We start from the raw sequence: 15,948 nt of genomic DNA on the forward strand, positions 1-15,948 counted from the left end.
GTTTATGTTTGTGTGTGTGTGCATTTCTCTCATGTCATACTCACATCTGTTGTACTCACCGGTTTGAGCTGGGGGGCTGTGCTAACTGACAGACAGAAAGAAAAACAATCAGACAATCAGAGGCATCAATGTGCCACACTGCCGGGGGTTCACACTACATTCAATACTGTAGTCGTCTGGGAAAGGGATCGTTAGGTCCACGCTTATTATACAGAATCTGTAGGGGAAGCGTGAGAATTGCAAACAAATGATGAAAGAAATCTTTCACACTCCCACAGCCTCATTGGTTGGTCCCAGGTCCATAATATTATTGGTTTATTCTTCTCACTCTTGATAATGTAGCTGTAGGATAGAAAGGTATTCTCTCACCCTGAATCATCTGAAATCAATCAAGAGTTAGACACCAAAACAATAGAGGTGTACTTAACATACAGTATATAAAATTATTTATTTGTGTCAAGCAGTTCAAAAATGCAATAACATATCAAAAAAAAGTATACCCCATGAATATTTATAACACCAACAATCCAAAGTATGTTGTCATCTTTGCCCTACGTAGCCTGCTGCACGTTAATGAGAGCAGAACGTTTTATTTATTTTGCCTTTTTAGTCACAGTCGAATTCTGTCACTGCCGAGCCCGCCTGTTTCGACACTTCAAGGTTTTGTGCATGACATTAATTGTGTCGAAATGTAAGCAGCGTAATTGGTTACCCCTAAAGCTTGAAACCACTCCATCGCCTGATGCAAGCCATTGACAGCTCATGGGGGTTCACCCAGAGGACAGGGTTTCAAGTTGAGTTTGTTTAGGGAGATAGACTTTTATTTAGAAGAGGAACTTGGTGACAGAAAAAGAAATACATGTTTCTGTGTGCTTCAAAAAAAGGTGATAAACTGAGAAGGCATGGACGGTTTCTCTGTGAATCCTTCTGTTGATTGAAATTCTGAGGAACACTAACAACAGCATTCTTTTTTTTTTGTTACAGCTATTTTTGCCAAAGTAGGAGTTACTCCTAACAGTCCTGGAAATATGAAACTTCGGTTTATCAACTGTTTAGCTTAGCTTAGCATAAAGACTAGAAACAGGGGGAAATGGCTAGCCTGGCTTTGTCCAAAGATTACAAAAGTTGTGTGACAGCACCTCAGAAGCTCACCTATTTACACGTTATATATTATTTGTTTCATTTGTAAAATGTTAAGTTGGTTTTAAGTGGGTTATGCGCTAAACACACGCTTGTTGTATGTGTGTGTGTGTGTGTGTGTTTTGTGTCTTACCTGCTGATCCAGACGGTGGGGGGGCTCCAGCTTTCTGCCACTCGGTTGCCTCCATGGCCATGCGCCTAACGAAGGCGTCATCCACACACATCAGGATGTTCTCTGGCTTGATGTCCGTGTGGATGATTTTACATTTAGTGTGGAGGTAGTCCAGACCCTGCAGGACCTACACACACATTCAGATAAACAGACACAGATTTGATTTATAATAATTAAATAAATAAAAAAAGATAAACATGTTCACACTTTCTTGTTTGAATAGACTGCAGAAAATGAAGACAAGGCCTCTCCCTCTTTATCTCTTTCCCTTACATTCTTTATCTATTTCTCTGGGCCACATTAGCCATTCTTCTAATGCTTGTCATTCTCCGAGGGCAGAGAGGAGAGGCTGTTGGTGTTTTTTTTTTTCGTTCCACTGGTTCTCTCATTTGTTCCCGTCCAGAGCATTTCAGATTGAAGTGTGGAATGGTCTCGTTTAATGTGTACTCATCTCAACTAGGCTCCTTGAGTAGGCAGGAGGCTGCCATTGCTTCCTGTGTTTTAAATTGTGATTATATTATGAAAGAGGCACTCGATAAGCAGCTCCATTTGATAAACGAGTCACCTTGTTTCACCTGTAATGCAAAGCCACTACATGTAATTTTACAAATCAGTGTGTGTGTGTGTGTGTGTGTGTGTGTGTACGTGCGTGCGTGCGTGCATGTGTGTTCTTACCTGTCTGATAATGCTCTTGACACATGGCAGCGGCAGACCTTGGTAGTTGGATTTAATAATCCACTTCAGCAGGTGGTGACCTAGCACCTCAAACACCATGCACACATCTAGGATGGAGAGTCAAGGACTCACATTATCATATCGTTGCCACTCACACACATTTAAACAAACAGACACACACACACACACACACACACACACACACACACACACACACTCTCTACTGATGAGGATACGAATGCCGTTGACTCCAGAGATCTTAAAGTCGTCTATCAGCTGAACCACCATGTCCTTGTTGGGGTCGATGGGGTCGCTCTCTCTCACCTAGACGACAAGAGGACAACCAGATGAACCCAATGTTACAAGATGAAGGATCAAAATCACTTTTTGTCAAAACCAGTGAATATCTCCTCACTGATCAGCTACTGACTTTGACAAAAAAGTGATTTTTGACAACAAGCGTTCTCCAGAATCCCTGATTGCACCTTCAAAAAGGACAAAGGACAGAAAAGAACGATGAAGAAAGGAAGAAAGAGGGAATGGGATGATTGAGAGGATGGATGCAGAAAAATTGATTCAGAGATGACTCCTCTTCTTCGCCCACCAGGCAAGACAAATGACTAGTGTATCTTTGAAGGTTTCTTGTTAACAGAGAAACAGAGGGGGGGCGGGGGGCATGGTGTGAGGAAGTAAGGAGACAGAATGAAAAAAGGGGAACCAACAAAGGAACAAAAAAAGGGATGAGAAGAATCAGAATGGCCAACACTCTAAAACTAATGAGATCCCTCACACATCGCAGCAGTTTGATCTCATCCAGGGCCGTCTCTGTGTAATGCTGCGCGCTCTTCACCACCTTCATCGCCACAAAGTTCTTCACTCTGTCCAGACAAACACACAGAAACACACGGACAGCAATTTAATTTCATACTGACTCACACCGAGACAGCGGTGGGCTGTTAGAGCCAGTGATCGACGATGGCTGGCTGATTAATGTGTCCATGTCAAAGCAATTATAAAAAGGTTCCCTCAGCATGCCATTGTTACACCTTTGTTCAGCTATGAAGTTCACACTGTTAAGAAAAAAAACTTTAGAAATGTGGCTATGGTTGTACTTTATATCATAGAAAAAATAACAATACTACGAGTGACCCCCTATTACATTGTCACTTGATGCACTATTAATATAAAACGTGTAAAATCAATTATATCCCTTTTGAGATTGACATAATTACAATGAAGGAAGGATGCGAGGAGAGAGGAGAGAAAGAAAGCAACAGTAGTAGTAATGTGGTAAGTACTGCTCTTAGGTGAATTTATTTAAATACAGGCACACATACTATAACCAATGGCCATTGACATCCTCAAACTATTTGTCAAGTGTGTCCGACTGTACAGTCTGAGTAACATAACTCCAGCTCACCAGTTTATGAGCGCCATTAGTGTAATTAACAGCAGTGACATAAGTGAATGAGTTTGTGTGTGTCAGTCAGTGAAAGGTGACACTAGGTCGACGACGCTGTCATCCATCCACCGTGGTTACCACGTGAACACAGAAACAACATTATAGTGCAAATGGATGGCATCGGAGCCAGCTCGGGGTGGTGTTGGTTGCAACCGTTGTCGTGGTGACGCGCCAGATCATGTCAACAGGTAGGTGTGTGTGTGTGTGTGTGTGTGTGTTTGTGTGTGACAAGGTGAAGTGAAGGACTTCAAGGCGCTTGTGAACTTGTGTATCAGCTGGATCATGATTCTTTTGTGGTGAGTGTGTAGTGTATGCAAGTTTATATGCATGAGAGCAATTTAGAGGTGGAGTCAGCGATTCTGGAGAACGTTTCTTGTCAAAATCCAGTGTTAAAAACCAGCCTAGGCTCTGTTGCCAGGCCCGGGAAGTTGCTGGCTACAGTGACCACCCTTTGCTAACATACCATTTGTTTACATATGAGTTTACAGAGCCTAGGATTAGCAGATTGTAAGGAGATATTCAATGATTTACAAATAAAAGTGATTTTGACACCAAGCATTCTCCAGAATCGCTGACTCCACCTATCAAAGTGTAAACTGTACTACAGTATGTGTGTTTGTGTGTAGATGTGTGTGTGTGTGTGTGTGTGTGTGTGTGTGTGTGTGTGTGTGTGTGTGTGTGTGTGTGTGTGTGTGTGTGTGTGTGTGTGTGTGTAGGTGTGTGTGTGTGTTACTGTGACTCACTGTATGTCCCAGCATAGCCATACGGTGGAGAAGTGGCCCCATCCGAGCTTCCTGATCACATGGTACCTCCCGTTGAACAAATCCCCAATCTTCACCGGATGGTACCCTCCTGAGAGAGAGACAGAGAGACAGAGAGGATGAAGGTTACAGGCGACGGTTGGTGATAACCAGCCAATGACATAAAATCCATTAGTCAGTAAGAAGTGGAGGGGAGAGCCGCAGAGAGGGAGGGAGGTCAAACACACAGAAAATGAGACAGGGGAGAAGGGATGAGGATTATTAAAAATAATGGGTGGGGGGAGGCAGGGGTGGTAGGGGAATACAGCACACACATTTGAAAGTGACAGGTAGCTTATGGTAGAGTTTAAGACAAAGTAAAACCTCCTTAAATGTTACATTTCAGATCATCTGACCATGATAAAAACCATGATGTGAGCCTTAATGCTGAAATGATCAAATGAGTGAGTGAATGATCAAATACATGGACCACTGATCATTTGAGTAATTTTTCAAGTGAAAATTCAAAATATTTGCCGATTCCAGCATCTCAAATGTAAAAATGTGTTGCTTCTCTTTTAGTCTTTTAAGAAAAAGAAATTCTGGTTTTGGACATAATTTTTCTTTTTGAAAATGTTACCTTCACCTAAATGTATTCTTAACTAAACAAATTAAAATGATGTTTGAAAGTAAAGTGCCTCAAGAATTTATCCGTGGGAACCATTTTATAATACCAAATTCAAAGTGCACAAAAAACAGAACAGTTACATAAAATAAAAATTAAAACAACTGTGTATGTGCACATTTACATTTGGTTGAATATCACTACTTCAAAAAGGGGTTCAAGGAATAATCACCCTTTTTATTTTGTGTTTGTAATTGTTGGGCTTGTGTACAAGAAGAGGGAGCTTGTTAAGAGGCTGAATAAGAAATAATTCAGTAATTGCTTTATTGCTTCATCCAGAAGCGGAATGCGTTTACCTAAATGAGACATCAAAATCATCTTTGTTCTTTGCTACTGTGACACTAGCAGCTGGCAGAAGAGAAGTGTGGCAATGCCAAGGTTACAGATATAAGAGTATTTTAATTAACATAAACCTGGTATATTGTGTAATTTTGCAGTAGGTAAAAAAGCACAGACACACAACAAGGGTAGGCAGGCAAAAATATGCACAAGATGAATACGAATACTGACCATAATACATTTTTATTTATTTATTTTTATATGTTTGTTAACAATCTAACACATGAAGGGCTTTATAAAGGATAATTGCTTGTTTTCAACAGAAAGCCACTGAAAAGAAAAAAATAAGTGTGATATTTTCTCTTTCCTTTACTGAAGGCAGATCTGGCAGTTTGTCTGTTCTTCTTCCAAAACAACCTCATAGCAATTAAGTGTTTTCCTCCAAAATGAGACATGCGTTATCTGAAATATACTTTACTGTTCTGATGTAATATTATATGCTTAAAACAACACTTGAGGGCATAGTTGTATTGATGGTATGCTACACTACCTTTACATGCAGATATTGAAAGATAGGTGTTACGTGTTTACATAATGGGTGTTGCCCTTTGAAATAGAGCTGTTTAATGATAAATAAACATCTAAGTCAGACGGCACAGCCTTTAGCATCCGGAGGCGCTGTAGGAAAAACTAGAGTGCCGCTCCCTACTGACAACGACCAAACAACCTTGAAACGCCAGAGTCACAACTACCACGCGTGTCACGCTGATGTGTGAAATGATGACACGGCGGCAAATCAACGGACAAATGAAATGGAAAAGAGTGACAGAGAGGGCGAGACGGTATGAGACAGAGCAGCCATTGTGGAGCCTTGTACGAAGACATGAAGAGAGTTAAAGGTCACCTATCATGCTCATTTTCAGGTTCAAAATTGTAATTTGTGTTGCTACTAGACACTCTTTTCATGGTTTAGTGTCCAACATACCCTTTATATTTCTCACAGTGCCATTGCTGAATCTCTGCTTTACCGCCACTGTCTGAAACGCTCCATTTTAGAGCCTGTCTCTTTAAACCCAGCTTTCCAAAAAGCCCTGTCTGCTCTGATTGGCCCTGAACCTTACTTCTTGTTTTGATCTAACTGCCAGTTAGATTCAGGGGTATCTGGGCCTGTGCTTATCACAGGTGGAAGTAGTGCTAAGTTAGGTTGATAATGAGGGGGCGTGGCTTCTCCCCTTATGATCACGTATGGGGAAAGATATATGACTTTGGTTTTTCGAGTGTTTTCAGAAAGGTTGAGGTGGAGAAAAAGAGACAGGGTTGAGTGTCAAAGGGGGGGACCTATATTACTGTTAATAAAGCATGAAAAAGGAGCATTTTGCATAATAGGTGACCTTTAAAGTAGCAGGGCTGGGACAGGACAGAGGAACTCAGCATGCACACTGGGTCTTGTCTGCTTGTGTGTGTGATTGTGACCTTTGCAGTAGTCTGCGGGGTCCTCCTGCTCCTCATCATCAGAGCCCAGGATCTCCTCCTCCGGCTCCGGGGGCCCTGCCGGCTCAGGGGGGGGCGGAGGGGGCGGCGGGGGAGGGGGAGCAGTCACAGGGGCTTTCTGCTGGGTCTCAGGCCTGGAAAACACAACAGAGGGAAGAAAGGTTTAGGTAACTAAATCAGGTAACTGAAGTGGAAACCCATCTACCAGGAAGACCATTAAACATGTTTCGGTATTTATAGCCAGTTGAGCTTAAAGTGCAGGTGACTAAAATCAAAATAATAACTTGCTGTCGTTTTATTCATTCGGCCTAAACGCCGATGAAAGCTTTGTGATGTGAAGTTTGGTACGTCTGTGTTTGGAAAAAAATAAAAGAACAGCTCCAGTTGGCATGGCCATCAATCATCAGTGTTACTTGACAAATAAAGAATCAGGTGTCAACTACAAATGCTCATATTTAATCAACAGAACAATCAAAGAAGAAGAAGGACCACACATACGTACGGAAAGCACCTTCCACATTTTTGATCAACAATTACATCACCAATTGGTGTCTAAAAAAATACAGTAGTACAGTTTAGCTTGCAAAACATTATGCAAAATCATACAAAGCAAGGAGCTTGTTAGTTCTCTAGCCACTTCTGTTTAGTCAAAGTCAGCCACCACGGATAGTATTCCTGTATTCCCTATAGTCTTTGTTAAAGTAAACCTTATATTCGAGTAAAACCCAAGAGAGGTCTTCCTCATGATCACAACTATAGGCATAATAGTTAAATAGATTGTGATAATTACCACAGTAGAAAATAGAGTGAGCATGAACAATAATACTGCAGTCACCCAGTCTAAAACGTCTAGCTGCAATCGGTTGATGGTCTGATATTTCTTGGAGCACAGACAGTCAGGTCTAACCAAATCGACACCCACCCAACATCTCAGACATGAATCAGCAGGAAGATGGATAGCATCCAAAATCAATGCTGGAACAATGTAGTATGTGTAAAAACAAGAGACTTCTCGTTTGACGTACCCAAGTCAGGTATCCTTCAAATGTTTGATATAATACATGGCATTGAGATAGAACAATATCATATTAACAGATGGAAAGATTGGCCCTAATTAGACAAAGTAAGCTTTAGCATTCTCCTCCATGGTCTACAGCCTTGCTCCATTTCCTTCTGCGTGTCTAAAATGGAACTGAGCCCATGAGAGGCAGAACATAAAGTAGACTGCAGAGAGCACTGGCTGCCTCTTTCTCCAGACCGAGTGGCTACTTTTTGAGCATTTAGCTGGCACACTTATCCTGGACCACTCACAATGATTGATCAGACAGGAGGGGTTCAGCGTTTTGCTTTAGGCTGCTGCCATTACACACCTGGCTATTTGTGGAGATTTTGATTTTGAAGAACATGCCTGTAACTTTTCTGTGTCGGGCCCAATGCTTTGTGAAGGTCTTGGTATCGACCGCATTTTTTCCATCGGGCTTGTCTCACAAAAAGGAATTAATTCAAGACCAGTCAAAAAGGCAACTGTGGCAATATCAATTCATACATCCACACATACCAAACATTTCCGCAATTCAAAATGACATTGAGTTTTGCTGATATTCCTCAAATCTTTGCTTTTGTTTTTCCTGTGTGAACTGCTGAATAATTTTAACTCTTCCTGCCTTTGAAAATTATTAAAATAAAATGGGGGGGAGGGGGATTTATCCATCTTTGTTTTACCTTTCCTAAACATATACAGCCAAACCACTGAGTAGATGTTCTAATTAAAAAACCTGTCCACATTTATTGTGATTGGAGAAGTTAGTGCTCTGTTAAACATTGTGTGATGTAGGTGAGAATACAGCCGTCACATTCATCAGTCCGAGGGGGGAAAAGGGCTGACAATTTCAATCAATCCAACATTTCCTCGTCCTGACTCAAATCGAATCTTCACCTTAGGACAACTCGCTTGATTTCAACGTTGCCTCTGTGAGGGTGAAGCCGAGCCCAAGAGGGAACTCGACAAAACACGTCTTATCCAAGTGTCCTCGCAGCACTGGCAACGTGATCAAAATGCTAAAATTAAGACGGACAAAATATAAACACACAAAGCCAGCGCTTGTGAGCTGTTATAAAATAGCGGTCACAGGCTCAGACACATGATGGAGCCTCTTGGTGTGTTGCCATGGCAACTGCAGAATCGAGTTGTGGGGGGAGAGAGAGAACAATCCAGTACACAAAGTGTTAACATGGTGGCAAGGCCAACACACACACACAAAACGACAATGGTATTTCCAATGCAGCAGCGAAGGACATGAGATAACTTGGCATTGAGATTGCATTGCTGTTTTACAACTGACACACACACACACACACACACACACACACACACACACACACACACACACACACACACACACACACACACACACACACACACACACACACACACACACACACACACACACACACACACACACACACACACACACACACACAGAGTGGAGGGCTGTGTCCTTGCAGTAGGATGCTGCTTCTTTACCAAAGCAGTCACGTAGCGAGTCATACATCACGTCTATTAGCTCAGCACTTTTTTACACAGTTCATCTCGCCAGTGGCTGAACGGACACTTAGCCGACACGTAACTTTCTGGACCCGAGCAGAGCAACAGAACACATTAAGATAGCACAGCCACCACCGTCTGAGAGTCACACGGAGAGAGGAGGGGCATTGAAAAAAATAAAGAGGATTAAAAAATATCAGACAAAAACGTGAAAAACAGAAAGAAGGAGAAAGATTGAAGGACAGAAATGAACAGGGTAAATAGCAGACGCCAGACGGACAAATATGTGAAGGTAAAAACTGTGTGGAGACAGTTAGAAGATATAAAGAAAAAATAATAAGTTCTGCAGACAGCAATAGAGATACAGAACAGTGTAAAGAGAGACAATGAGGAGATTGACATTAAAGCATGGAAAAACTGTGACAGCACAGACAAAATAATCAAGCGTAGAAGGAGGAAGAGGAGAGAAGAATTCTGGACACTGTCAGGAAGGAAAACAAACAAAACAAACGGCCCTCAAGCCAGATTAGCCTAGTTTTGAATCTCTATGCTTTTGACACACAAAGCTTTTATACAGTCTAACACACAAACTGCATGCGCGAATATGTTTTTTCAACAATGTAGATTGATCAAAACTGAGACATACAGTACATCATTTCATTCTGCCTTAAATTACACAGGAAAACAGGTGGAGGAGGACCAAGCCATAGTATTGAGCAAATGGAAAATTCAAGCAGTGGCAAACAGTAGGCTGGCAAGCTAATCTTTGAACACCAAAATAAAACAGTAAATTGATGTCATTATATTCCAGACTCCAGTCTCCACTCCAGTGTAGAAGAATTAGAAATATTGTAATTAGAAATATTTTTGTGGGTTGTTTTTTGTGCTTTTTTTCTATAAAAAGGTGATATTACATCCTTTTTTTTAAAGATGCAGACACAACCATGGATCCAGAATATCTGACTGATATTGATTGTATAATTACAGCCATTTTAAATCATTCATTCTTCCACTCACTGTGTCATGGCAATCTGCATCCCAGAGGCTGTTAATGGCTGCCAAAATCTTCAGACTATTGTTCACCATTTCACCTGTAACACTGTGTCCTTGCTAAATATCCTTTTTCTTCAAATCAGTCAGCATTTGCACAACAGCACCACAATCAGCATTTTAAATTCCAAACAGTGCCACATAATTTCATGCTAACTAATTAGCTATGATTAGCTTCTCTCACTCTTGTTAAAAGGTGTAGAAATCAATTTCCTCCACTTATTTGTACTAATTTGAAGACGCGGAGCATCAATTTGCTCCTCAGCGAAAGGGTGCACATCTTCCTTGGTTTAGTACAGAGTAAAGCCCTCTTTCTCGTTTGTTTTTCCACAGATAATGTCATTACTGGTTAACACTGACTTCGATCAAGTTGTTATGTTTTATTGATGGATTATACTTATAATTATAGGGGAGAACGGGGTAAAATGTCACACGGGTTGGTTGTCACAATCGTTATATCTCGGAACCAGAAGGCGCTGTCTGTGAAATTTTGGTATGTAAATATCCAGAATTGGGATCAGAGGTCACCAATATAGTCTTCCTTGGAGTTAGACTGCTGAATTTGAGGTGAGAGGACTGTTTGTGTTTTTCATGTCAAATTGAAAATATTTAGCTCCTCAGTTGTTTTCTTCTAGGCTTTTACACAATGGGTTTATAACAAAACACTTGGTACCCATAAAAAGTGTGAAGGGTAAACTATAGTTTAGAATGTGGTTAGCAAACTAATTAGTTGTCAGATGGTTGTTGGCCTTGATGCTAGCAAGAAATTCAAGTTGGGGTTGGTCGTCACATTTTTGGGGGGGTTGGTTGTCACATGTCATCCAAAGGCTGCAGCCAGAAAAGGAACCGAATAACGAAATAAATTGTCAAGCTGTATCCTCACTGACACCCCAGAGAAGGAGAGAATAGAGCAGGAAAAGGCAGCTAGCATGCAAAAGAAAAACGGGCAAAAAAATCAAAACAACCCAGTGCATCCCAAACTAGACCAGCTGCCAAGGCTACAATAAGTTATGTAGGCCAATTTGTCAACTTTACAATGCAATTAAACTTTTAAATTTAGTTCTGCTTTCTTGCCTTCTTTTTAAGATTATTCCCATTAAGATAACATTGTGACAAACAACCCCATAGTGTGTGATAACCGACCCCTTGATGGGGTTGGTTGTCACAATGTGTAAGGGTGTCTTTGATGATTAATTTCTTCTTAATTAAAATAAGATAGAAAAAGTGAGGGGTACACATTTCAAGCCAACACCTTAAGCTTCAATTTAATGTAGGAATGACTATTGAAAGATGTTTAGGTGATGAGCAATTCTCACTAGAGTAAAAAGTGTGCCTACTTACCCCGTTCTCCCCTACTATTTTGTAAATCTGGATGATTCCCCAAAAATAATGTGAGCGGTTCAAAAATTTAACTTTAAAATTTTGTCAATTGCCCACAGAAAATCTGGAGATGATATGATGATATGAAGATGATGATCAGAAATCCATACATCAAGATCCTTCATCTGCAATTCGGCAAACAATTGATTTCTACGTTTTTCAATATATGTTTTTTTTTAAAGTATATAAAAGTTGATATAATGTTAACTGAACTTGCTTTTGTAGATGTAAGCCTAAGACAATTTGTTGTTTAAGCTATATATGGCTTTGCTTTTTTTCGGGCCATTAATGTTAACGTCCATGACGGATGATCACTGTTATTTTCCACATTGCAGGCGCACCAGTCTCTTAAATAGCAACTGGTAGGACAAAATGAAGCCAGCACTGAGCAAAGGCGGGTATAATGAAAGAGCTGTGTTGATCATCATAAACACTGTAATGGTTCAACTTGACGAGTGTGAGTTTGTGCATGTGTGTGATCACCTCGCCTTGGGGGCAGTATGGTAGAAGCAAATATGAACCAACAGGAATGTCCTGCTTGTTTTCATGTTCATATACAAAAAGGGCTTAGTATGTGTAATTGTGTTGTTGAGCTTATAAAAACATTTTCCACTCCTTTTCTGAATACTCGTTAAAATAGGACATGTGCATTTTTATCTGAAACGTAACTGTGATGGTTAAAACACTATAGAAACAGTATTTGTGACTGTAGAGCACAGGTTGAGACAGGAGCCTCTTTAACCTTGTGCTGCTGCTGAAGTAAATAACTACAGAATGCACACAGCCTGCTACCCTTGAACATCTTGCTATGCGTGTGGACATGCCCAGACGGCTTCTTTGACCCTAACCCAAGTCTAAGTGTGATGTGCACAGATCTGAACGCAGCACACTGTCCCGTTTGCAGTCTCAGCCTCTCAACTCGCACGCCCCACCAAGGCATCTGCAGCCCCAGTGTTATATTTTCAACAGACTAGCATACTATGTCTGGATCCGGCATGGCTTATTTATGGCACGGACACAAAAAAAAACTTGTAAAAAGGGAATTGTTTCCCTACATCCACAGCCCATTGCTAATGCTTGACAAGTGTGATTCAAATTAGCGTTGCAGTAATATTACTTGAAAGGTTTGTCTTGTTGCTATTAAGCTTAAGTTCCATCACAATTGAAAACTTGTCCTGTCTCAAACATAAAAACATATTATTTGACAAAAACAACAGGCAGTAGATTGAAACTGAGAAGCCACCTAAGACTGGATTCATCACCAGTCATAATGGCCTTTTCTCATAACAGTAAATTCCTCATCACAGCACACACTACTGCGTAATCATGTCTGAACAGCTTTGTTGCTGTAAATTGCTGTTGCTGTAAATCGCTGACTTGACAGGCCAGCAGTGACAATATTAACAGTTTGGAGGTAAAACAACATAGAGATTTACCCTTGAAACAAGCCTGTATTTTGGTATAAATACAATTACAAAAATGACAACAATTACGGGAATGCACTGTTATCATGACCTTATTTAACTGCCTTGGATTGAAGGTTCAGACTTAGAACCATCTAGTATCAGTCGAGCAATACTCATCACTCAGTGCCTAGTGATTGTACTTATCAAAAATCATATTGAACACTGTATATATTGTTTTAATGTCAACAAATGCTAAGAAAAGTCCATCTCTTAATACCTCCCGACTTGCCCTCATCCCACCCCTAAGCCCATTTCATACCTAAAGATGTAAATATTTAAACAATGCATTTACAGTATACAGTAATCATTCAGTTTTAAAGGCTTAAATAACTTGTTGAAACAGCTCGTTCCTCAAGTATTTATTCAAGCATTTCTCAAGCAGGAGCTAATAGTGTTTTTGTTAGGAACTATTTTCAGTCATGATTTGGTTCGCTAGCAGCGTTGTTATACTGAAACATGTCAACTGCTGCAAACACGTGGCTCACTGATGTCTTTTAATCGTTTCTTTAATAACTACGGGGGATGTCCATGGCACTGATGAATAAGCTTTGTTACAGCGCTTTACAAGTTGAAGTTATTAACATGAAGTTAAATTCCATCCCTATAAAATATGTGTCATGAAATGTAATAAGGTCGAGGTCCAGGAAACTAAGGATCTGTTTTTTTAAATGTTTCACTAAATACGATTCTTTTGAAATGATAATGTTGTTAGAGGAAAAAAATAGGTAATGTGTAAAATAGGTAATCTCAAATGCCTGCACCCCTGTTGTATTCAAGTCCATATCTTCTTCTTTTCATATTCCAGTCCATACATATGTTGCAGTGTTTTAGCCATTTGCTGTGCCTGAACCAGTTTAAAGAATTCAACAAATGCTCTTGTATTCCTGTTCCCTTGTGAGGAATCTGGGTCTCAGTGTGTGTTGCCCCATTTAATGACGCACAATAAACCAAGCCTGGAAAAATGTAATTTCTTCATCAGAGAAAAAATAAAGGGAGTGCCTGCCTTTCCTTTAACCTATGCTTTAAATCATTTCTCAGTCTTATTCATCTATTTTATTTTATTGATCTTATGTGCTTCTCTCATAAAATGTGATCTTATGTTCTTTTTATGATATGCAATCCCTGTTTTTATGTTCAATCCATTTTATATTTCAATGTAAAGCACTCTTGTAACGCATGCATTTTTGAGCAGGATAGTCCCAATGACAGGACAAGAAAAATTATTTGCTGTTAGTTCCTTCCGCATGCCTTATGAGACTTGACATGTGATGTATCCCGTGTTTAATGACAAAGAAAACTCTGCCGTGGACCGCTCTCCGATTCAAACTTGATGACTCATTCCTAAACATGTCTCATTATCACCAGGGTAACAGGTATTCCTTAGCAACAAGAGCATCATCCTCCACTCTCAATGCTAAGGCGTGGGTTTGTACAGACCGCAGGGTGTCCTTCAGCTCTGCTTAGACATTCCTATGGCGGTGTCTCTCCCTCCGTCTGATTGATTCATCGTTAATCTTTCATATTCTCCTTCTTGGCCCGTGTCGGTAAGGACAGCTGACTCATTTTCTCTCCTCGCCTTCACATACTGTAGTGTCTGCGTGTGTGTGTGTGTGTGAGTGTATGTGTGTGGAGAGAACTAAGATCTCACCGCTATTTTCAGGATGCAGCCAGCCGTCACTGCCTCCACACCTCTATAGCTGCGAATTATGGTTCTGCAGGATCCCGTTTCATACCAGAAGCCATCAATTCAATACAAAAGAAGCCTACAGTGCAACTCTATGGATTTCCAAACAGATGAAACACTTGTGAATGTGAATAAGTGTCTGCTGGCTTCAGAAGGACTTTCAACTAGCTAACACGATGAATCAACAAGACGTAGCAACAAAGCAAAAGGCCCAGACAACAGCAGCAGCCGTCCTGGGGCATTGCAAAGGGTACTCCACCGATTGAGCACTGCACTCCTATAACAATTGTTAGATCATGCACAATGGGGTGTGTTATGCTAGTAGCGGCTAATGTAGCCCCGATCCACTCGCTCCAAGCAGAGACGAAGAGCGCGCTACAGAAACCTATGGTTACTTCTTTCCCTTCTATATTTCTTTTCTTTTTCTTGTAGTTCCAATACCCAACATTGACATTACCTGAGGCCATTTGGCACACTTCAGGCAGATGGACTGTTATAATAGCTTTGTCTTTAAAGCCGGGGTCAGACTACACAATCTACGATGGTTACTGTGTCAGACAATAGCCACGCTGTGTACACCTGTATTAATCTGCTTTCAAACTAATTAACTCCAAGAGCTCCCAGTGACGGACACCAGTCACACCGACCTCACAAAGCAAGAGCAGAAAATGATTTTTGTAAAACATGAAACTATGGCCAATTAACGTATGCATATTGTGTAATTGGGCACGAATGGTGGAAAAGACACCATTATCTTGTGCAGGGTCAGCTTGACGGGCCAAAAAGGCGTCCTTACTCAGTGCTTTCAATACTATCCAGCCCCTTCGAGCTTGGTGACAAAGCTCTCAACAATGCAGGGAAGCCACTAAATGAGCAGCACTGGTTTGTTGCGTTTGTCTGTGTGTTTGGAATGTGTTGTGGATCTGTTGCGACCTCAATGTGAACTCTGATGACTCCAACCATCACCAGTTGAGTAAATGAGAACAATGCAAAGTGGTACAGATGTCTTCTAATGAGGTTAATCGAACATTGTAAGACGATTAACTCTAAACTCTCTCTTCTCTCAATGATTCTTCATATTACTATCAAGGAGAAGGCAGTAGAGAAGATGGAATCCCACAGGTTTGTCAGCACAATAAGATAAGTATTTTCTACATATGGTTTAGCAAATAAAACTGT

The 15,948-nt window shown here is 40.7% G+C and overlaps 1 protein-coding gene across 3 annotated transcripts in view; it reads right to left on the minus strand.

The window, feature by feature from the left end:
* srpk2 (SRSF protein kinase 2) overlaps window positions 1-15,948 on the minus strand; it is a gene marked incomplete at its 5' end in the record, with an annotated part of 67,954 nt that overhangs the window by 13,971 nt on the left and 38,035 nt on the right. For all 3 annotated transcript variants that reach the window (XM_080027398.1, XM_080027397.1, XM_080027399.1), the window contains 7 exons: window positions 45-85; window positions 1,274-1,439; window positions 1,988-2,094; window positions 2,224-2,311; window positions 2,778-2,865; window positions 4,193-4,301; window positions 6,627-6,778. In XM_080027398.1, the coding sequence (XP_079883524.1) occupies window positions 45-85; window positions 1,274-1,439; window positions 1,988-2,094; window positions 2,224-2,311; window positions 2,778-2,865; window positions 4,193-4,301; window positions 6,627-6,778 (751 nt within the window). The remainder of the gene's footprint in view (window positions 1-44; window positions 86-1,273; window positions 1,440-1,987; window positions 2,095-2,223; window positions 2,312-2,777; window positions 2,866-4,192; window positions 4,302-6,626; window positions 6,779-15,948) is intronic.

Source organism: Ammodytes marinus (assembly GCF_949987685.1).
Source record: "Ammodytes marinus genome assembly, chromosome: 5".
Classification (NCBI taxonomy): Eukaryota; Metazoa; Chordata; class Actinopteri; order Uranoscopiformes; family Ammodytidae; genus Ammodytes; species Ammodytes marinus.